Source organism: Pelmatolapia mariae, linkage group LG10_11 (genome assembly GCF_036321145.2).
Source record: "Pelmatolapia mariae isolate MD_Pm_ZW linkage group LG10_11, Pm_UMD_F_2, whole genome shotgun sequence".
Taxonomy (NCBI): Eukaryota; Metazoa; Chordata; class Actinopteri; order Cichliformes; family Cichlidae; genus Pelmatolapia; species Pelmatolapia mariae.
The window spans coordinates 3,141,468-3,165,113 of NC_086236.1; the positions used below are offsets into that span (position 1 = coordinate 3,141,468).

General features: G+C 41.7%; 3 protein-coding genes across 5 annotated transcripts in view; all 3 read right to left on the minus strand.

Annotated features, from left to right (window-relative positions):
• The window catches only part of LOC134637827 (uncharacterized), a 49,529-nt gene that overhangs the window by 19,975 nt on the left and 5,908 nt on the right, over nt 1–23,646 (minus strand). The gene's annotated exons all lie outside the window — the stretch shown is intronic.
• Nucleotides 3,451–21,932, minus strand: LOC135933649 (GTPase IMAP family member 9-like). The gene is made up of 3 exons (XM_065471773.1): nt 21,757–21,932; nt 4,994–5,096; nt 3,451–4,150 (listed from the first exon to the last, which is right to left on the minus strand). The coding sequence occupies exons 1-3, from the start codon at nt 21,779–21,781 to the stop codon at nt 3,451–3,453; spliced, it is 828 nt and encodes a 275-aa protein (XP_065327845.1). The 5' UTR covers nt 21,782–21,932.
• Nucleotides 5,811–8,295, minus strand: LOC134637760 (nesprin-2-like). The gene is made up of 4 exons (XM_063488279.1): nt 8,199–8,295; nt 7,180–7,326; nt 6,234–6,416; nt 5,811–6,155 (listed from the first exon to the last, which is right to left on the minus strand). Exons 2-4 carry the CDS (start codon nt 7,234–7,236, stop codon nt 5,988–5,990), a joined length of 408 nt encoding a protein of 135 aa, XP_063344349.1. The 5' UTR covers nt 7,237–7,326; nt 8,199–8,295; the 3' UTR covers nt 5,811–5,987.

Here is a 23,646-nt window from a genome sequence, read left to right on the forward strand (position 1 = left end):
AAGACTCAGCAGTCCATCTGCATCTAAAGGACAGAGGTCACTCTTTCGAGGATGCCAATGTTCACATTTTGGACAGAGAAGACAGATGGTTTGAAAGAGGAGTAAAAGAGGCCATTTATGTCCACTGTGCACGACCATCTTTGAACAAAGGCGGTGGTTTACGACACCAACTGTCTGCCATCTATAATCCAGTTTTGAGATCCTTCCCAGACGTCTTAACGCCCACTCACATCCTGGGCCATCTGACCTCAGGAATTCACATGATAGGGTGGGGCCAGGTTTCACAATGAGCTCACCCGAAACCCTGGCTGATTGTGACCTGCACTCATTTTCACACCTTGGCTCATGTGATTAGGTAGAGGATCATTAGGGGGTCCTTTTGTCCCTCTTGGGGGGGATACTCCCGCAGGGTTCAAATCTGGGACTCTCCACCATTTGACCCTAGAACTTAGGCTGAGCGCAAGGAAGTGGAAGTGCGGTAAGTGAGCCAGGAACCATGCTAGGCTAAAAGCTAACCGTAGCCAACCAGCACTCCCATCACTTCTGCTCTCCAACGTGCGTTCCAGAAAATAAACTGGACTGTTTAAGACTACTACTAAACTTCCGGAAAGAAATAAGACACTGCTGTGTTCTTATTTTCACTGAACACTGGCTACACGGAGGCATAGCAGCTAGCTATCCAGCTAGATGGGATAGCTAGCTAACACGCCGACAGAGACCCTCTATCATCGGGCAAAACGCGTGGTGATGGACTGTGTGTTTACATCAATAACAGCTGGTTTAGGAATGCAGCGATTGTCTCTGTGCATTGTTCAGAACTTGTGAAGGTCTTAGCAGTGAGATGCAGGCCAGTTTATATCCCAAGAGAGTTTACTGTCATCGTTGCTTTTTACATCCCACCTAGTGCTAGCAGTAATGCTAAACCTAGTGGAGCACTCAGTGAACTCTACAAGATTATCAGTGATCTGCAAACAGCCCGCCCTGACGGCTTCTTCATCGTTGCTGGGGATTTTAATAACGCAGCACTTAAATCAGTTCTACCCAAATTTAATCAGAACACTGACTTTGCAACAAGAGAGGACAACATGTTAGACCTTGTTTACACAAACATCCAGCATGCATACAAGGCTTCACCCCTCCCCCACTTCGGACAATCAGACCACATCTCCATATTTCTCACTCCAGTCTACAGACCCATCAACAAACGGATCAGACCAACCTTCAGAGAGGTGAAAACATGGCCAGAGGGGGCCATACCTGTTCTGCAAGACTGCTTTGAAATGCACAGACTGGGATATGTTTAGAGAAGCTGCTACATACTCAGACACCGTAGACCTGGAGGAGTACACAACCTCAGTGACCAGCTATGTCAGCAAGTGCATTGAGGATGTCACTGCCTCCAAGAACATCATCACCTATGCAAACCATAAACCCTGGTTCTCTGCAAAGATACACAACCTGATACAAAATCAGAGACTCTGCCTTTAAGTCCAAAAATAGAGAAGCTTACACTACAGACAGAGCAGACCAGTGGTCGGCAACCCTAGGCACGCGTGCCACAGCTGGCATGCGAAGGGTTAACTGATGGCACGACCATAGCTGGACTGGCCATCGGGCATACCGGGCATTTGCTCAGTGGGTCGATGGTGATTTTATTTTTTTATTTTTTGTAACGGTATAAACAATGAAAGGTGGTGGATTGGCCAGATGCTGGCCGGTGTGTAAAAGTAACTGAGTTGTTTGGTGGTGGCTATGCCGGAGCTTCCACAGATTCAGTAACAAGAGGTGGAGGCCAGCAGGTGGATGAGGGAAAGGGGAGGCAGGAGGAGGAGAGACCCGAGGCGGCCGCCGGTCCGAGTGTCAGGTGAACTGAACTTCAGGTAAGAAGTTATGACCTGCAGTCTATCTGGGTCAGATATAAACCAAGTTTAGGTGGAGTTTATTTTCGTTGTGCTGACTTTTTACAGTCAGTTACAATAACTCGTACTGTGTACTAGCTAGCATGATGGAGTTTCTATACAGCTGGGTGGGTGCTATGATGTTACTGATAGTGAACTTTATTTTATTCATAAGGTTAGTTAGTAGAGTTGCCAACCGTCCCGTAAAAAACAGAATCGTTCCGTATTCAGAGAAAATATTACGCGTTTCGTGTTGAGCTGAAAAGGAACACAGTTTGTCCCGGACTGCAGCTAGAATGGAAAAAGACACAAAGCTGGATTTATTCTGTCGTTACGCTGCACAGCTGCCTCTTCTTCTCTCATCCTCCCCCCTCTCTCTCCTGTTGCTACTCCAATCATGAAATTGATCAATGATCAGCTGATCTGCTTTTCTCTCTTGTTTGTTTATCGCCCACTTTGCACCAGAAACAGGAAACCAGCGGATGTCGCGCTAAACAACAGCAGCACATTTAAGCTTGATCAGCTGTTGTTAGAATTTATTTAATATTAATTTCTAGTATCAGCTGATGTTTGCTGGAGCCACAGCTGTAAAAGCTGCTGGTCATGATGTCGGTTTGGATATGTGGTGAGAGGGAAACATGCAGATGAAACCAGGAGATGTCCTTACTGAATCATCAGAGCTGAACAGGTGATGGAGAAACAGGTTTACCTTTTAGGTGACATGAATGAGTTGAAGGGAAGTTATGAACTGTTTCTGAGAGACAAATAACACCAGGATCCTTTTCTAAGTAGCTGACAGCTGGTAACTGTGCAGGGGCGGGTCTAGCAAAGTTTTGCCAGGGGGCCAGGTAGGGCATTAACAGGGAAAGGGGGGCACAAAGAAATACTTTTCTTTCTTATTCTCATTTAAAATGTCTGGCTGTTATTAAATAATTATCTGAATCTTACAACCAAAGTTTTTATCTGATGTAAAATGTATAGAAATTATACATATACCAACAAGACAGTGTATATCACTGTCACCACAGCGTTTGTTTTCATTCAAAGGCTTTATGGCTTTAATACCTGGTGGGCCGGTCTCTAGTCAAAATGCCCGGGCTGATTTTTTGTCCCAGTCCAGCCCTGCTGGACACTCGGAGACATGTGTCTCTGAGTGGGAGACCAGAGGTCACATTAACATGTTTATCTCTGTATTAACAAACATGCCTTATTGGCCCAGTTTATTTTTCTTATCATTGTTGTGAGGAGACCATAAATAGCATTTTTATTTTATGTTGTACAGTTCATTTGCTGTTATGGATAAAAAGTGTCTTTTTTTTTTTTTGTTTCAAAATAGCTGATAACTATTCGCTGATAGCTGCCAACATCTGCAAAGAAATATAATTCTATAAAGTGGTTCTATATACTGTGTAACTGTTAATATAGAGTGTTATTAAATTTATTGCTAATGCAATTATATGGCACACTGACTTCTGAGGAAATGTTAAATGGCACTCGTCATCAGAAAGGTTGCCTACCCCTGATGTAGATTATGAACCTTCGTTCTTCACCTTCACTGTATGGCACATGCATGTTTCAGTTCTAAAACTGCAGCTGCCACTGGGCCTAAGATACTTCCAACGCTCGCCCCTATCCCACAAGCCCTGATGTACTTGTTTTCTCTTTCTGCCCGTCTTCTGGCTTCTTCTTCTGACATCTCTGGATTTTCTTCCAGGAGTCGATCCATTTCTGCTTTTATTGCTTTCTCAGCTTCTTCAAACATCTCTTTGGTGTAGCAGCTTCCTCCATTTCTTTGGACCATTGTGTTGATCTTCTTCATCAGCTCTTTGACCTGAGAGGAATCCTTTTCTCTGTTGTTAAAAACATGATATCCTCCCTCACACTGACTGATGAAGTCACTGAGTTCTTTATTTCCGTCAATTAAATCTTCTACACTGACTTCATCTGCTTCCAGATCGTCACCATGTGTGAACAAGGCCATAGTGTAGCGTGCTGCTTCATCTCCGAATATCTTCTGAATGATTTTCACTGTTTCTTGTTCTTCTTTGGTAAATTTGTTTGGTTGGATAACAACCAGGAACACGTGAGGACCAGGAGCAGCAAAGGAGATGCACTTACTGATCTCTTTCACCACCTGCTCTTGAGATAGTGTGGTATCAAACAGACCTGGAGTATCAACTACAGCCAGTGTTTGACCCCCAAGCTCTCCTGTTTCCTTCTGACACTCTGCTGTTATTGAAGATGAAGACGAAGTGGATTTATGTCAGAAGAAAATTATGTTTTGATCAGTTACATGAAATGTATTCTTTATGTTTATCAGTGAAGCACATGTCTACGTGACTTTTCACCTAATAACTTTTGACATGAACTCTTCTGTGATAAACAACTTACAGCTTCCTCTTTTTATTCTAGAACATACAGATTTAGAAAAGGGGAACCTCAGCTCTGAGTTCTGAGAATAATGTTGTTATCTTTGTACACACACACACATACACACAGAACAATCTTGTATAAATAAAGAACGCAGACGGTGACAAAGCGCGAGTCCATGAGTGTCTCCTGTGCGAGCGCTTCTGTGACCGTCCTCGTGAGTAAAAGAAACTGCAGTGTTGTGTTTTCTGACTCAGACGTCTCAGCTGAAGAACGGCAGGGTGATTTAAAGAAATCCCCTGTCAGTTTAAAAACTCTTCTTTCTAAGATGTCTTGATGCATTCTCAATCATCCAGGAAAGTAAATCTCCAAAAGTTGATTCTGTTCATCTGGACGTAGCGTTTTGTGGGAGAAACGTTTCGTCACTCATCCAAGTGACTTCTTCAGTCTCAGCTGACTGCAGGTTTCCCCAAACCTTATAAACAGTACATTTGCGTAATGACTGACTTGGTCAGTGGTTGTTGATCAATGGTCATGAGAATTTGCATAATTATGATTAAGGAACTGACCTCCCAGCCCATTGTTCCTTCAGTGGGCTGGTTTCAGTCATTATGCAAATGTACTGTTTATAAGATTGAAACCTGCAGTCAGCTGAGACTGAAGAAGTCACTTGGATGATGACAAAACGTTTCTCCCACAAAACGCTACGTCCAGATGAACAGAATCAACTTTTGGAGATTCTTTCTAAGATGGTGTTTCCTGCTGCACTCTTCCCAGCTCCAGTTTTCCCAACCATCACAATTCTGAGATGTTCGTCTGCTGCATCTGCTGAAGAAGATCAACATGTCATCGATGAGGTTTTCCAAAGAGAAGCATTCCACACTCAGAAAAATAAAGGTGCCAACTGGAACCAAAAGTGGTTCTTTAGACTGATGCCATAGAAGAACCTTTTTTGGTGCCACAAAGAACCTTTCAAACAATGGTTCTTTAAAGAACCATTTCTTTCAGTGGTTCATTGAAGAACCTTTAAAGGTGCCCCAAAGAACCATCAAGAAATGGTTCTTTGGGGCACCTTTAATGGTTTTTCAAAGAACCTTTTTTAAAATGGTTCTTTAAAGAACCATTTTAAAAAAGGTCCTTCAAATGGTTCTTTAAAAAACCATTTTAAAGAACCTTTTTTGAAATGGTTCTTTAAAGAACCATTATAAATCTTTCAAAATAAAATGTATCATAAATTGAATTTGAGTAGGGTAAAATAAATACGAGCACAGCATAGACATATATTAATGGTTTATTGACATTTCGTAATATACCAAAAGACAAAAAGGCATTTTAACCCTCAGCACAACATCACTACTAATACATGTCACATATTAGTCATTTAAACAATAATAATTAAACATTTTTACTATACTATAAATAAATATATGTAAATACTATATCTATAGATAACACAATTAATACATGTATTGTTTAATTAATAAAACATCAGAAAGTGATAAAACATTAGAAATAGCAATAGCTTCATAACAGACCAATAAATCAAGACATTTTCATCAGCAGATGTTTGCATGTTCAGTAAAAATATTTCAACAACAAGTTTTTGATTAAAATTATCAATGAACTTCAGCCTTACCTTATGCAAGGTAAGTTTCATGTTGGACTCATGGTTCTTTGTTAGTCCAGTTTAGGATAATGTCTCTTGACGTATGTATCATATCAAATATATGTCATATCAAAACAAGCCCACACCTGCAGTTGTTTCAGCTTTTCACAGGTGTTTCCTGTCAGCTGGTCAACCGCACTCAGGTGGACATCGATATCAGTTAACCAAACGACAAGGTCCTCCCTTTGTGCTTCAAATCCCTCCCACTCTGAGACAAGGAGCTGAGAGAGAGAAAACAAGGGTCAATTATAAACAAGAGAAAAAAGTGAAACCCTCCTCAGAAGGTCTGACTCGCATACCTGCAGTCGACCTGTGATGGACTCCTGTTTGGCGTTCACGTCATCCCAGCGACGGCCGCACTCCCTCGCTGTTGCCAGCAGCCGAGTCTGCAGGGTGCCCTGGAAGAGCAGAGTTAATGTTCGACGCCTCCTGATCAGGCTCTCCAGCTGGATGAGTCGAGGTCCCGCCTCTCGCCGCCGCCTCTGAACACACAAACACAAATTGCATGTGAAGCAGGAGGTGCAGATTTTTTTGCTGTTCTTTTCTAAATCCAGGCTTGATCACGTGGAGGTATTTTGGAAAACCTTTTTAGCCAGCGGACGACTGTTGTCTCGCAGAAAGTCAAATCGAATGTATGCAATACACAAGTAATTCACAAGAACACATTATAAAAAAAGTCCCGTTCTTACGTGATTTCAAGTGAATTCTGCATCAAAACAGGGTGACAGAATTAAAACGAGTGTTTGCAGCAAATGTGAGCACAAAGCCTCACTTTGTACAAGCCTGCTATTAAAGTTCTCCTCTATGCAGACGACTTTCCTGTTTTCAAGGCACAACTTGGATCTGCTGTACAAATCTTATGTATACACGCTAAATGACACAGTAGTGTGCACGGCTACAGATTCGGATCCCTCGTCCTAATATGGTCCCAAAAGGCTCACAAAAAAAACCATAGCAATAGCAATAAAGCAAATGTTGAGGCTTCTAAATACAAAGTCCATAAACCAATGACTGACATGGGTTTTATCATAAGGGTGATAAATATACAACATGTGTTTTTAAGACTAAAAGTATAACACAGATTTTTAGTCTGAGAGATTTGATGTTCATTTACCTGCAGATGCCCTATACGTGCCTGCTCTGTGGTTTTCCACAACGTTTTGCAAATAACTATTTAATACAGGAAGTAGGTGATCTAAAACAAGTCATCTTTCTTTGTGAGAGGACAATATTAATGAAACAAACCTCAATGACATCATAGAGATCCCTAAAGATGCTTCTGCTGCTTCTCTTCCTCCTCATCCTAAGCTTCCTTCTCCTTGTCCTCGACTTCCATCCAATTGTAATTCAATCTAATTGTGTTTCTCCCTCCTCTTCCTCATTTTGTTGGAGCTGTGAACAGAATTAGTGAATCTGAACTAATTTGTGCAAACGAGAAAAATCAGCTTTTCGGTCAGAGGTGCTCTTGTGATTTAAGCCGGGTAGAGTAGATTTATGTGTTGAAGCTGCCTGCTTCAGTTCTACGACTGGCTGCTGAGTGATATTTACACCCTGGCTGGATTACAAACTTTAACCACGTGCTGAACTTTGGCCCAGTGTTGATACCTCTTGTTAGTATAATGGCCTCTTCTTGGCTTAATGTACGATGGTGGATAAATGAACTGTACAAAGAAAATTTTACTATATTACAAAAGGACATCCATCTTGGTAACATCAATGACCGGAGCATAACTTGTCGACTAGTCCGAAAATAAGTTATACAGGAACAGTCACACCTTCTCATGTGTCACATTTCTATTCATTCAAAACACTTATGCGTAGCTGTATTTTATACAGCTCTTACAGAATTCAGTACAGGCTCATGTGAGTATTTAATGTACGGCTCAGCTCTACTGAATTTCTGAGTTTCTAGAGCAGACACAGAGCTCACGTCAAAACAGGCTTCAGGCGCCATATTAATGACTTTAACAATATTATAAATTTTAATATCGGTCTAGCTGACATTACGTTCTGTACGCAGCACGCAATTGAACCACATATTTTAGAAGCCAAAGGTTCAAATTAGTTGAGAGCACCTTCACTTAATTATAACAGTGGTTTTGTTAGGAAAACAGTTCTGTATACCGATACTAAATTGCGTGAACGTCAACGGCTAACGTATCTAACATAGCTAACCGTTATTGTTAGCACAACATTAACAGCAAGCTACAATGACCTAGTAACAAAAACAAAACAGTAAAAAGGTTTTAATGAAAATGTTTTACCTTTTCCAACAGTCCCAGAATCCAGAGCTTCAAAGACCAGCAGGTACTGAAGACTATTATCCGTTTCGCTGTCACCGTCCGTGAGAAAGTTTTTTTTCAAGGCCCGCAGCTCGCGCGATCTCTCTGCACATGCGCATCCCAACGATTGACCCCCCTCCCCTCTCTTTCGGGAGGTTGCCATAGATTGACGTGTTCTAACGTCTCTCTCTCTCTCTCTCTCTCATTTATTTGGCTCGAAACACGTATTAACAAATTGCTCAGTGATGAACAAGTACTCAGAGCATTTACCTAAGCAGTGTGCTTTGTCAAAACTAAGTAAGTGTGTTCATTACATTGACATTCTGTTGTGCAATTGTTATTTACTTGTATTTTATAATTTGACTTTACATACTGCTGGGTGGTTTGTAAAGTTTACAATAACTAGTATTATCATTATGCTATATTTTCTAATATATATAATAATCTCAAAAGTAATGCCTCGAAGCAGAAAATAGTAATACTTTATTAAAATTTAAAACTAAAGTACAGTATTTGAATGTGTGTATTGTGTCTACTACTACTACTCATCATATTCATAAACTTCTTAATAATAAATTCCATAGTCCATATAAATCCATAAATTCCATAGTCCATATAAATTCCATATTCTATTACCACATTATTTGTGATCAGTGGGTTTGCGGGGTTAGGGGTGTTGGGGGTTGGGTCTTTAGGCTTTGGCCCCCATCCCTGCCGCCAGTATATTTTTAAGCAAGTATTTCTAACTTTTATTTGAATATTCAGTTTCCTATAATATGCTCTTAAAGGGTAACCCGCCCTCCCCCTTTGCACACACATGCACACAAACACACAGTATAATTCACAACCTCATTATAGTGAATAAATATTTATGCCATTTTACACCATCAAACTTAGATAGCTAAGGATGAAGAACCTTTTGTTCTTTAAAAAACCATTTGTAATAGCTGAAGAACCATCTACAAAATAAAAAGGTTCTTTGACGTATGATGGTTCTTTAAAGAACCATGAAGACATCTGAAGAACCATTTAAGAACCATAATTTTTCTGAGTGCACATCCACTTTATCAGCATGAATGGATATCACTGCGACACAGATGACGCAGCAGTTTTATAAGCCCAGCTGTTTCATGTCTCCTTCTACTCCTTTCACTGATATCAGTACTTTCCTCCATGAGTCAGTAGCTGATAACATGCACACAGAACACTTTCTGTTCAGCAATGAGCTCAGCCTCAGGGAGGGGCCGCCCTCTGAGGGGAGGGAGACAAAGACGTGTGTTTATGCAACTCTCTGCATTTAATCATTTCTTATTATTGATCTCTGGCTCTCTTCTACAGCGTGTCTTTGAAAGACATGAAAGAGTTTTCATTTTAACGCTGTCTAAATACAGTTAATTTGATTGTTAGGGCCCGAGCACTGAGAGTGCGAAGGCCCTATTGTATCTGCTCCGTTTCTTCTTCTTATTATTATTATTATTATTATTCAGGCAAAACAAGGGCCTTTTTGAGGGCCTAAACATGCTCAAAAACTCATGAAATTTTGCACACATGCCAGGTCTGGTGAAAAATTTTGTATTTTAATGGTTTTACATATGAGCACTGGGAAATGGCTCTGTAGTGCCACCTATGCCTTGTTAAATGCAGCCCTACGTACACATCGTTGGAGCTACATGTATGAAATTTGGCACACATGTGTATCATGCCAAGACAAACAAAAAAGTCAGTGGGACCATTGACGCAAACCCAACAGGAAGTCCGCCATTTGCAAGTGAAGGTGACATTTTGGCTCTAATTTTGCCATTTCCATGCCTCGAACTTTTTCGAACTCCTCCTTGGGATTTGGTCGTATAAGCTTCATCTTTGGTCAGTTTCAACTACACACCTGGGCGATGTTAAATTGTGGAGCTTTTGAGTTTTCACGATACTGTGAGGCCGTGGCGCCACGGCGAATTTCGATGACTCGCCATGAAAATCTTATTGCCTCTCATTTTGTCATACATGGTCCGACCTGGACCAAAGAGCACACATATGATAAGGCTCCACCCCTGAACATATTTCAACTGCCATATTTGACACCAGGGAGAGCGCCACCTAGTGGGAAGAGGAAATGTCATGTTTTACACTTTGGTGTACAGTAGTGTTATGGGTGACATTTGCAGCCTCAAATTTCTCCAGGAAAGCCTTAAGGAGTTGGTCTTGGGTTACAGTGAAAACTGTGAGTTTTCGCGAGAGGGTGTGACCCCTGCAGAATGGCGAACATTGATGTCTCTCCATGAAGAAACAAATTAGTATAACTCAATCAAATCCAGTCTGATCAGAACCAGACTTTATAGGCATGATAACAGACCCGCCCTGAACAGATTGATGTGCCCATTGTCAGGAATACGAAGAGCGCCACCTAGTGGCAACAGGAAATGTCATGTCTTTCATTTTGTTGTACTGATTTTCACAGGTTAATCGTGGCCACTTCAAAAGTGGTGAATATCACCATCAGTCCCTCATGATGCTTCAGTGAGAAAATTGTGACATTAAATTGAACGGCGCACCCTGGTGGCAACGCGGTTCACCATGAACAATGAAGTGGCTCTTGAGGGGCTTGGAAAGTTTAAAATGTCCTGAAATTTGGCACACACCTCCAATGTGATGAGTGCTTTCTTGTTATTTTGCCATTTTCATTGAATACTGCAAAATGGCTCCACAGCGCCCCCTACAAAATTTCAAAACAACAGCCCCTGCCCTGTGTTTTATGTATGAGTCTGAAACCTGGTACGCTTATAGGAGATATCAAGATGTACAAAAAAGTCTCTTGGAGCAATATCCCAAATCCAACAGGAAGTCAGCCATTTTAAAATTAATGTGTAATTTTGGCGACATTTTCCCCTCTTTTCAGGCCGCATACTTTGACGAACTCCTCCAAGGGATTTTATCATATTGGCACGATTTCCTGTGTGTGGAATCTAAAGACCTTTGTGATGTTAAATTGCGAAGCTTTTTACGTTCAGGGAAACGGGGTGGTCATGGCGGCACGTGGAGTTTAAATCACTCGCCAAAAAGCAGTAATATGCTGTCACTCAAAAATACAATGTCCAATCTCTCCCAAACGTTGCAGGCGTGATGAGACTCGACTTCGGAAATGTTAGTTATGCCATTTGTCAGTAATGGTTAGAGCGCCACCTAGTGGGACGACTATAACCATGATTGAATGAGATGAAATGTTAGCTGGTGGTTAAATGCATGAATTCCATCAATGTGACATCAGATCGGACGCACTTGTTTTAGGAGTTGGGCGTGGCTCGACGTGCTGGGGTGCGAGGGCCCTCATATCGCTGCTTGCAGCTTTAATTATTATTATTATTATTAGGGCCCGAGCACTGAGAGTGCGAAGGCCCTATTGTATCTGCTCTGTTTATTGTTATTATTATTATTATTATTATTATTAGGGCCCGAGCACAAAAGTGCGAAGGCCCTATTGTATCTGCTCTGTTTATTATTATTATTATTATTATTATTATTATTATTATTCTTCATTGAAATGAATTGCCTTTTTGAGGGCTTTAACATGCTCAAAAACTCATGAAATTTTGCACACATGTCAGGTCTGGTGAAAAATTTTGTATTTTAATGGTTACACATATGAGCAGTGGGAAATGGCTCTGTAGCGCCACCTATGCGTTGTTAAATGCAGCCCTACGAACACATCTTTTGAGCTACATGTATGAAATTTGGCACACATGTGTATCATGCCAAGACGAACAAAAAAGTTATTGGGACCATTGACGCAAACCCAACAGGAAGTCCGCCATTTTGGATTGAAGGTGACATTTTGGCTCTAATTTTGCCATTTCCATGCCTCGAACTTTTTCGAACTCCTCCTTGGGATTTGAATGTATAAGCTTCATATTTGGTCTGTGTCAACTACACACCTGGGTGATGTTAAATTGCGGAGCTTTTGAGTTTTCACGATACTGTGAGGCCGTGGCGCCACGGCGAATTTCGATGACTCGCCATGAAAATCTTATTGCCTCTCATTTTGTCATACATGGTCCGACCTGGACCAAAGAGCACACATATGATAAGGCTCCACCCCTGAACATATTTCAACTGCCATATTTGACACCAGGGAGAGCGCCACCTAGTGGGAAGAGGAAATGTCATGTTTTACACTTTGGTGTACAGTAGTGTTATGGGTGACATTTGCAGCCTCAAATTTCTCCAGGAAAGCCTTAAGGAGTTGGTCTTGGGTTACAGTGAAAACTGTGAGTTTTCGCGAGAGGGTGTGACCCCTGCAGAATGGCGAACATTGATGTCTCTCCATGAAGAAACAAATTAGTATAACTCAATCAAATCCAGTCTGATCAGAACCAGACTTTATAGGCATGATAACAGACCCGCCCTGAACAGATTGATGTGCCCATTGTCAGGAATACGAAGAGCGCCACCTAGTGGCAACAGGAAATGTCATGTCTTTCATTTTGTTGTACTGATTTTCACAGGTTAATCGTGGCCACTTCAAAAGTGGTGAATATCACCATCAGTCCCTCATGATGCTTCAGTGAGAAAATTGTGACATTAAATTGAACGGCGCACCCTGGTGGCAACGCGGTTCACCATGAACAATGAAGTGGCTCTTGAGGGGCTTGGAAAGTTTAAAATGTCCTGAAATTTGGCACACACCTCCAATGTGATGAGTGCTTTCTTGTTATTTTGCCATTTTCATTGAATACTGCAAAATGGCTCCACAGCGCCCCCTACAAAATTTCAAAACAACAGCCCCTGCCCTGTGTTTTATGTATGAGTCTGAAACCTGGTACGCTTATAGGAGATATCAAGATGTACAAAAAAGTCTCTTGGAGCAATATCCCAAATCCAACAGGAAGTCAGCCATTTTAAAATTAATGTGTAATTTTGGCGACATTTTCCCCTCTTTTCAGGCCGCATACTTTGACGAACTCCTCCAAGGGATTTTATCATATTGGCACGATTTCCTGTGTGTGGAATCTAAAGACCTTTGTGATGTTAAATTGCGAAGCTTTTTACGTTCAGGGAAACGGGGTGGTCATGGCGGCACGTGGAGTTTAAATCACTCGCCAAAAAGCAGTAATATGCTGTCACTCAAAAATACAATGTCCAATCTCTCCCAAACGTTGCAGGCGTGATGAGACTCGACTTCGGAAATGTTAGTTATGCCATTTGTCAGTAATGGTTAGAGCGCCACCTAGTGGGACGACTATAACCATGATTGAATGAGATGAAATGTTAGCTGGTGGTTAAATGCATGAATTCCATCAATGTGACATCAGATCGGACGCACTTGTTTTAGGAGTTGGGCGTGGCTCGACGTGCTGGGGTGCGAGGGCCCTCATATCGCTGCTTGCAGCTTTAATTATTATTATTATTATTAGGGCCCGAGCACTGAGAGTGCGAAGGCCCTATTGTATCTGCTCTGTTTATTGTTATTATTATTATTATTATTATTATTAGGGCCCGAGCACAAAAGTGCGAAGGCCCTATTGTATCTGCTCTGTTTATTATTATTATTATTATTATTATTATTATTATTATTATTCATTGAAATGAATTGCCTTTTTGAGGGCTTTAACATGCTCAAAAACTCATGAAATTTTGCACACATGTCAGGTCTGGTGAAAAATTTTGTATTTTAATGGTTACACATATGAGCAGTGGGAAATGGCTCTGTAGCGCCACCTATGCGTTGTTAAATGCAGCCCTACGAACACATCTTTTGAGCTACATGTATGAAATTTGGCACACATGTGTATCATGCCAAGACGAACAAAAAAGTTATTGGGACCATTGACGCAAACCCAACAGGAAGTCCGCCATTTTGGATTGAAGGTGACATTTTGGCTCTAATTTTGCCATTTCCATGCCTCGAACTTTTTCGAACTCCTCCTTGGGATTTGAATGTATAAGCTTCATATTTGGTCTGTGTCAACTACACACCTGGGTGATGTTAAATTGCGGAGCTTTTGAGTTTTCGCGATACTGTGAGGCCGTGGCGCCACGGCGAATTTCGATGACTTGCCATGAAAATCTTATTGTCACTCATTCTGTCATACATGGTCCGACGTGGACCAAAGAGCACACATATGATAAGGCTCCACCCCTGAACATATTTCAACTGCCATATTTGACACCAGGGACAGCGCCACCTAGTGGCAACAGGAAATGTCATGTTTTACACTTTGGGGTACAGTATTGTGATGGGTGACATTTGCACCCTCAAATTTCTCCAGGAAAGCCTTAAGGAGTTGGTCTTGGGTTACAGTGAAAACTGTGACTTTTCGTCAGAGGGTGTGACCCCAGCAGCATGGCGAACATTGATGTCTCGCCATGTAGAAACAAATTAGTATAACTCAATCAAATCCAGTCTGATCAGAACCAGACTTTATAGGCATGATAACAGACCCGCCCTGAACAGATTGATGTGCCCATTGTCAAGAATACGAAGAGCGCCACCTAGTGGCAACAGGAAATGTCATGTCTTTCATTTTGTTGTACTGACTTTTACAGGTTCATCGTGGCCACTTCAAAAGCGGTGAATATCACCATCAGTCCCTCATGATGCTTCAGTGAGAAAATTGTGACTTTAAACTGAACGGCGCACCCTGGTGGCAACGCAGTTCACCATGAACAATGAAGTGCCTTTTGAGGGGCTTGGAAAGTTTAAAATGTCCTGAAATTTGGCGCACACCTCCAATGTGATGAGCGCTTTCTTGTTATTTTACCATTTTCATTGAATAGCCCAAAATGGCACCACAGCGCCCCCTACAAAATTTCAAAACAACAGCCCCTACTCTGTGTTTTATCTATGAGTCTGAAACCTGGTAGGCTTATGGAAGATATCAAGATGTACAAAAAAGTCTCTTGGAGCAATATCCCAAATCCAACAGGAAGTCAGCCATTTTGAAATTAATGTGTAATTTTGGCGACAATTTCGCTACTTTTCAGGCACCGTTCTTTGACGAACTCCTCCAAGGGATTTCATCATATTGACCCAATCTCCAGTGTGTTGAATCTAAAGACCTTTGTGATGTTAAATTGCGAAGCTTTTTACGTTCAGGGAAACGGGGTGGTCATGGCGGCACGTGGAGTTTCAATCCCTCGCCAAAAAGCAGTAATCTGCTGTCACTCCAAAACAAAATGTCCAATCTCTCCCAAAGATGGCAGGTGTGATGAGACTCGAGCTCGGAAATGTTTATTATGCCATTTGTCAGTAATGGTTAGAGCGCCACCTAGTGGGATGACTATAATAATAGTTGAATGACATAAAATTTAAGCTGGTGGATAAATGCATGAATTCCATCAATGTGACATCAGATCTGAAGCGCTGGTTTTTAGATGTTGGGCTTGGCTCGACATGCTGGGGTGCGAGGGCCCTCATATCGCTGCTTGCAGCTTTAATTATTATTATTATTATTATTATTATTAGGGCCCGAGCACTGAGAGTGCGAAGGCCCTATTGTATCTGCTCCGTTTCTTATTATTATTATTATTATTATTATTATTATTAGGGCCCGAGCACAAAAGTGCGAAGGCCCTATTGTATCTGCTCTGTTTATTATTATTATTATTATTATTATTATTATTATTATTATTATTATTATTATTATTATTTTTCATTGAAATGAATTGCCTTTTTGAGGGCTTTAACATGCTCAAAAACTCATGAAATTTTGCACACATGTCAGGTCTGGTGAAAAATTTTGTATTTTAATGGTTACACATATGAGCAGTGGGAAATGGCTCTGTAGCGCCACCTATGCCTTGTTAAATGCAGCCCTACGAACACATCTTTTGAGCTACATGTATGAAATTTGGCACACATGTGTATCATGCCAAGACGAACAAAAAAGTTATTGGGACCATTGACGCAAACCCAACAGGAAGTCCGCCATTTTGGATTGAAGGTGACATTTTGGCTCTAATTTTGCCATTTCCATGCCTCGAACTTTTTCGAACTCCTCCTTGGGATTTGAATGTATAAGCTTCATATTTGGTCTGTGTCAACTACACACCTGGGCGATGTTAAATTGTGGAGCTTTTGAGTTTTCACAATACCGTGAGGCCGTGGCGCCATGGCGAATATCGATGACTTGCCATGAAAATCTTATTGTCACTCATTCTGTCATACATGGTCCGACGTGGACCAAAGAGCACACATATGATAAGGCTCCACCCCTGAACATATTTCAACTGCCATATTTGACACCAGGGACAGCGCCACCTAGTGGCAACAGGAAATGTCATGTTTTACACTTTGGGGTACAGTATTGTGATGGGTGACATTTGCACCCTCAAATTTCTCCAGGAAAGCCTTAAGGAGTTGGTCTTGGGTTACAGTGAAAACTGTGACTTTTCGTCAGAGGGTGTGACCCCAGCAGCATGGCGAACATTGATGTCTCGCCATGAAGAAACAAATTAGTATAACTCAATCAAATCCAGTCTGATCAGAACCAGACTTTATAGGCATGATATCAGACCCGCCCTGAACAGATTGATGTGCCCATTGTCAGGAATACGAAGAGTGCCACCTAGTGGCAACAGGAAATGTCATGTTTTTCATTTTGTTGTACTGACTTTTACAGGTTCATCGTGGCCACTTCAAAAGCGGTGAATATCACCATCAGTCCCTCATGATGCTTCAGTGAGAAAATTGTGACTTTAAACTGAACGGCGCACCCTGGTGGCAACGCAGTTCACCATGAACAATGAAGTGGCTTTTGAGGGGCTTGGAAAGTTTAAAATGTCCTGAAATTTGGCGCACACCTCCAATGTGATGAGCGCTTTCTTGTTATTTTACCATTTTCATTGAATAGCCCAAAATGGCTCCACAGCGCCCCCTACAAAATTTCAAAACAACAGCCCCTGCTCTGTGTTTTATCTATGAGTCTGAAACCTGGTAGGCTTATGGAAGATATCAAGATGTACAAAAAAGTCTCTTGGAGCAATATCCCAAATCCAACAGGAAGTCAGCCATTTTGAAATTAATGTGTAATTTTGGCGACAATTTCGCTACTTTTCAGGCACTGTTCTTTGACGAACTCCTCCAAGGGATTTCATCATATTGACCCAATCTCCAGTGTGTTGAATCTAAAGACCTTTGTGATGTTAAATTGCGAAGCTTTTTACGTTCAGGGAAACGGGGTGGTCATGGCGGCACGTGGAGTTTCAATCCCTCGCCAAAAAGCAGTAATATGCTGTCACTCCAAAACAAAATGTCCAATCTCTCCCAAAGATGGCAGGTGTGATGAGACTCGAGCTCGGAAATGTTTATTATGCCATTTGTCAGTAATGGTTAGAGCGCCACCTAGTGGGATGACTATAATAATAGTTGAATGACATAAAATTTAAGCTGGTGGATAAATGCATGAATTCCATCAATGTGACATCAGATCTGAAGCGCTGGTTTTTAGATGTTGGGCTTGGCTCGACATGCTGGGGTGCGAGGGCCCTCATATCGCTGCTTGCAGCTTTAATTATTATTATTATTATTATTACGGCAAATGAATCGGCCTTTTGAGGGCCTAAACATGCTCAAAAACTCATGAAATTTTGCACACGCGTCAGGTCTGGTGAAAATTTACGTATTTTAATGTCCGTAGACATGTCCAGGGAAAATTAGCTCAGTAGCGCCACCTAGAAAAATGAAAAACGCGAGCCCCCGAGATGGGTATGACTTGCATGTATGAAAGTTGGCACACATATCTAACGTTAGGAGACGCACAAAAAAGTCTATTATGGCCATGTCCTAAACCCAACAGGAAGTCCGCCATTTGGAAGTGAACGTGACATTTTGGCTCTAATTTTGCCATTTCCATGCCTCGAACTTTTTCGAACTCCTCCTTGGGATTTGATTGCATAAGCTTCATATTTGGACAGTCTCAACTACACACCTGGGCCATGTTAAATTGCGGAGCTTTTGAGTTTTCGGGATACGGTGAGGCCGTGGCGCCATGGCGAATTTCGATGACTTGCCATGAAAATCTTATTGCCTCTCATTTTGTCATACATGGTCCAACCTGGACCAAAGAGCACACATACGATAAGGCTCCACCCCTGAACATATTTCAACTGCCATATTTGACACCAGGGACAGCGCCACCTAGTGGGAACAGGAAATGTCATGTTTTACACTTTGGGGTACAGTATTGTTATGGGTGATATCTGCAGCCTGAAATTTCTCCAGGAAAGCCTTAAGGAGTTGGTCTTGGGTTACAGTGAAAACTGTGAGTTTTCGCTGAAGGGTGTGACCCCAGCAGCATGGCGAACATTGATGTCTCGCCATGAAGAAACAAATTAGTATAACTCAATGAAATCCAGTCTGATCAGTACCAGACTTTACAGGGATGATGTCAGACCCACCCTGAACAGATTGATGTGCCCATTGTCAGGAATACGCAGAGCGCCACCTAGTGGCAACAGGAAATGTCATGTCTTATATTTTGTTGCACTGATTTTCACAGGTTCATCGTGGCCACTTCAAAAGCGGTGAATATCACCATCAGTCCCTCATGATGCTTCAGTGAGAAAATTGTGACTTTAAACTGAACGGCGCACCCTGGTGGCAACGCAGATCACCATGAACAATGAAGTGGCTTTTGAGGGGCTTGGAAAGTTTAAAAAGTCTTGAAATTGGGCGCACACCTCCAATGTGACGAGCGCTATCTTGTTACAGGATCATTTTCATTGAATAGCGCAAAATGGCTCCACAGCGCCCCCTACAAAATTTCAAAACATCAGCCCCTGCTCTGTGTTTTATCTATAAGTCTGAAATCTGGCAAGCTTATGTAAGATATCAAGATGTACAAAAAAGTCTCTTGGAGCAATATCCCAAATCACACAGGAAGTCAGCCATTTTAAAATGAATGTGTAATTTTGGCGACATTTTCCCCTCCTTTCAGGCACTGTTCTTTGACGAACTCCTCCAAGGGATTTCATCAGATTGACACGATCTCCTGTGTGTGGAATCTAAAGACCTTTGTGATGCTAAATTGCGAAGCTTTTTACGTTCAGGGAAACGGGGTGGTCGTGGCGGCACGTGGAGTTTCAATCACTCTCCAAAAAGCAGTAATCTGCTGTCACTCAAAAACACAATGTCCAATCTCTCCCAAAGGTCGCAAGCTTGATGAGACTCGAGCACGGAAATGTTTGTTATGCCATTTGTCAGTAATGGTTAGAGCGCCACCTAGTGGGATGACTATAATAATGGTTGAATGAGATTAAATTTTAGCTGGTGGTTAAATGCATGAATTCCATCAATGTGACATCAGATCGGAAGCGCTGGTTTTAGGTGTTGGGCTGGGCTCGACGTGCTGGGGTGCGAGGGCCCTCATATCGCTGCTTGCAGCTTTAATTATTATTATTTTTCATTGAAATGAATTGCCTTTTTGGGGGCTTTAACATGCTCAAAAACTCATGAAATTTTGCACACATGTCAGGTCTGGTGAAAAATTTTGTATTTTAATGGTTTCACATATGAGCACTGGGAAATGGCTCTAGAGCGCCACCTATGCCTTGTTAAATGCAGCACTACGAACACATCGTTTGAGCTACATGTATGAAATTTGGAACACATGTGTATCATGCCAAGACGAACAAAAAAGTCTGTGGGACCATTGACCCAAACCCAACAGGAAGTCCGCCATTTGGACGTGAAAGTGACATTTTGGCTCTAATTTTGCCATTTCCATGCCTCGAACTTTTTCGAACTCCTCCTTGGGATTTGGATGTATAAGCTTCATCTTTGGTCAGTGTCAACTACACACCTGGGACATGTTAAATTGCGGAGCTTTTGAGTTTTCGCGATACGGTGAGGCCGTGGCGCCACGGCGAATTTCGATGATTCGCCATGAATATCTTATTGTCTCTCATTCCCTCATACATGGTCCGACGTGGACCAACGAGCGCACATATGATAAGGCTCCACCCCTGAACATATTTCAACTGCCATATTTGACACCAGGGACAGCGCCACCTAGTGGGAACAGGAAATGTCATTTTTTACACTTTGGTGTACAGTTTTGTTATGGTTGACATCTGAAGCCTGAAATTTCTCCAGGAAAGCCTTAAGGAGTTGGTCTTGGGTTACAGTGAAAATTGTGAGTTTTCGTCAGAGGGTGTGACCCCTGCAGCATGGCGAACATTGATGTCTCGCCATGAAGAAAGAAATTAGTGTAACTCAATGAAATCCTATCTGATCAGTACCAGACTTTACAGGGATGATATCAGACCCGCCCTGAACAGATTGATGTGCCCATTGTCAGGAATACGTAGAGCGCCACCTAGTGGCAACAGGAAATGTCATGACTTTCACTTTGTTGTACTGATTTTCACGGGTTCATCGTGACCACTTCAAAAGCGGTGAATATCACCATCAGTCCCTCACGATGCTTCAGTGAGGAAATTGTGACTTTGAACTGAACGGCGCACCCTGGTGGCAACGCAGTTCACCATGAACAATGAAGTGGCTTTTGAGGGGCTTTGAAAGTTTAAAATGTCTTGAAATTTGGGCCACACCTCCAATGTGATGAGCGCTTTCTTGTTATGTTACCATTTTCATTGAATACCGCAACATGGCTCCTCAGCGCCCCCTACAAAATTTCAAAACAACAGCCCCTGCTCTGTGTTTTATCTATGAGTCTGAAACCCGGTAAGCTTATGGGAGATATCAAGTTGTACAAAAAAGTCTCTTGGAGCAATATCCCAAATCCAACAGGAAGTCAGCCATTTTAAAATTAATGTGTAATTTTGGCGACATTTTCACCTCTTTTCAGGCACCGTTCTTTGACGAACTCCTCCAAGGGATTTCAGCAGATTGACGCGATCTCCAGGGTGTTGAATCTAAAGACCTTTGTGATGTTAAATTGCGAAGCTTTTTACGTTCAGGGAAACGGGGTGGTCATGGCGGCACGTGGAGTTTAAATCACTCGCGGAAAAGCAGTAATCTGCTGTCACTCAAAAATACAATGTCCAATCTCTCCCAAAGGTCGCAGTTATGATGAGACTCGAGCTCGGAAATGTTTGTTATGCCATTTGTCAGTAATGGTTAGAGCGCCACCTAGTGGGAGGACTATAATCATGACTGAATGAGATGAAATGTTAGCTGGTGGTTAAATGCATGAATTCCATCAATGTGACATCAGATCAGACTTGCTGGTTTTAGGTGTTGGGCGTGGCTTGACGTGCGGGGGGTGCGAGGGCCCTCATAACGCTGCTTGCAGCTTTAATTACCTGTTGGATTTTATGCTTTGTTGTCACAAAAGCTTTTCAGTTTTTGTGTTACAGCACATTTGGCTGTAACAGGAAAGCAGAGGTCAAATAAATATAGAACAGAATGAGAGAGACCAGTTTTAGCACCACACACACAAACACATTCACACATTCACAAAGAGAAATCACTTGCCTGAAAACAATGAATTCATCAATGGAATGAATACAAAACCTCATATTCTCCTTATTAAAACTTTATATGAACCTGAGATTTCTTATACAACAATAAAAGTTATAAATTACTCACAGGGTGGAGCAGGATTGCTGTCCATGTTCGTCTTTTACAGATAATCTTTGTCTCTGCTGATGTTCTGCTGCAGACCGCTTTCCTCTCAGCTCCGTGACTTCTTTCAGCCCGTCTCGTTGGCAGAGCTCTGTGTTTCTGCAGCAAAGCTCTGTCACGGTTTTTAAAAGCTTCCTTTACGTCACAACAATCAGGTCATCTGATATTGATCGTTTGCCTGGTCTTAAAAGCACATTCAAGCAGATGTAGGAGCCTGTGAGATGAATGAAATCTGCAGTCAGCAACATTAAACATGTGCTGTCAGGAAACACTGACCTAACAGATTATCATGATCCTGGACAGATCAGGAGTTTTGCACTTTCAATTTCTGTTCCTTAATGTTTCTGTTTGAGTCTTATGTTACTGTAGTTTTTGCAGCTTTGTGCCTTTTTAGAAGTATTTTTGTGTTGGTTTCCTCATATTTGCATTCAGTTATTTTGGTTGTAGTTCAGTGTAAGGTTGTTTTTCAGTAGTAGCTCAGCTCCTTAGCTCCAGTGAAAAAGACGGTGTGAAGGAGGAACGTTTTTTGTTTTATAATTATTTTTGAAATAAATGATGGTTTAAATGAAAGATTGGGAACAGTTTCCTCTGGGTTCCCTTTCAGGTTACAGATTTATTTTCATTTTACAGTCTTTTCTGAATGCATAAACCCTAACTGTGATTCTTATAACACAATTTCTAAAACTATTAATACTTATAGCAAAACCACTCACTGCGTTTGCAAAACTAAAAGCACAAACACTGCTTTTCACTCAGTTTGCCATTCTGTAACACACACTTTGCAAACCTGTAGCTACAATCCACTGCACAGCACTCTTTTTGCGGAACTGTAAACACAACTCACTGCTTTACACTCAATTTCCAAACGATCAACACACTCCTAGCAAAACTATACACATTTATGGCCATTATTTACACTATTTTGCCAACTGTCTGGCACACTGTCACATGTGAAAACTGTTTTAGATAATTAGTTCACTTTGCAATCAGCCTAAGCACTATAATACAGGTAAGCTGTCTGTGTGGAGTACAATGGAGGGAGCAGGAAGAGTGAGAAGAGTGAGAATTAGAGGAGGCCGAGGAAGAGGACGTGGAGGTGAAGAAGTAGGACGAAGAGGACGACAAGGACAAGGAGGTGAAGTTAGAGGAAGAGGACAAGGAGGAGCAAGAGGAGGACGAGGAGGGGGAAGAGGAAGGGTAATAAGAGTAAGAAATAGAATTACTGATGACATCAGAGCTACAATAGTGGACCATGTAATCAACCATGGAGTGACCCTGAGGGAAGCTGGCCAACGGGTTCAGCCTAACTTGAGCCGCTGCACTGTAGCAAGCATCATAAGGACATTTAGAAATGAGAATCGGTTCGTACAGTCACTTTGCACTAAGACTTGTAGCACTGCCGTGTGCTAATGAGGAACACAACAATACCATAGATGTAAAAACACTGAAATTGTTACTGTACAGAATTGCTAGACGACCAGATGCTGGAGGCAGAGGAAGAATATTCACTGCAGATCAAGAAACCCATATAGTCAATATGGTGATTGCAAATAATTCCATAAGACTACGCGAAATTCCGCAGCACATAATTGAGGATGACACCACCTTCCAAAACATACAAAATGTGAGCATTTCTGTATTAGGTGGTGTACTTGCCCGCAACAGAATCCGAATGAAACTAATCTACAGAGCACCTTTGGAAAGAAACAGTGAACGTGTAAAACAGCTGCGATATGACTATGTGCAGGTAAGCTATAGTATCATTGGTACTGAATCTGGAAGTACATACTGTAGTGCTGTGCATGTGCCTGCTGTGCTGCATTTGTTTTGTCTTGTCTAGAGAGCGATGGAGCT

What these genes read in the sequence shown, in the direction of transcription:
- LOC134637760 (XM_063488279.1), bottom strand. Translation starts at nt 7,236, where the DNA reads ATGAGGAGGAAGAGAAGCAGCAGAAGCATCTTTAGGGATCTCTATGAT. An exon ending in ATCTCTATGATGTCATTGAG is followed by an intron (nt 6,417 to 7,179) that starts GTTTGTTTCATT and finishes TTGTGTGTTCAG; the next exon opens with AGGCGGCGGCGAGAGGCGGG. An exon ending in CCATCACAGGTCGACTGCAG is followed by an intron (nt 6,156 to 6,233) that starts GTATGCGAGTCA and finishes TCTCTCTCTCAG; the next exon opens with CTCCTTGTCTCAGAGTGGGA.
- LOC135933649 (XM_065471773.1), bottom strand. Translation starts at nt 21,781, where the DNA reads ATGGACAGCAATCCTGCTCCACCCT. An exon ending in CAGCAATCCTGCTCCACCCT is followed by an intron (nt 5,097 to 21,756) that starts GTGAGTAATTTA and finishes GATCTTCTTCAG; the next exon opens with CAGATGCAGCAGACGAACAT. An exon ending in GAAAGAATCTCCAAAAGTTG is followed by an intron (nt 4,151 to 4,993) that starts ATTCTGTTCATC and finishes ACATAAATCCAC; the next exon opens with TTCGTCTTCATCTTCAATAA.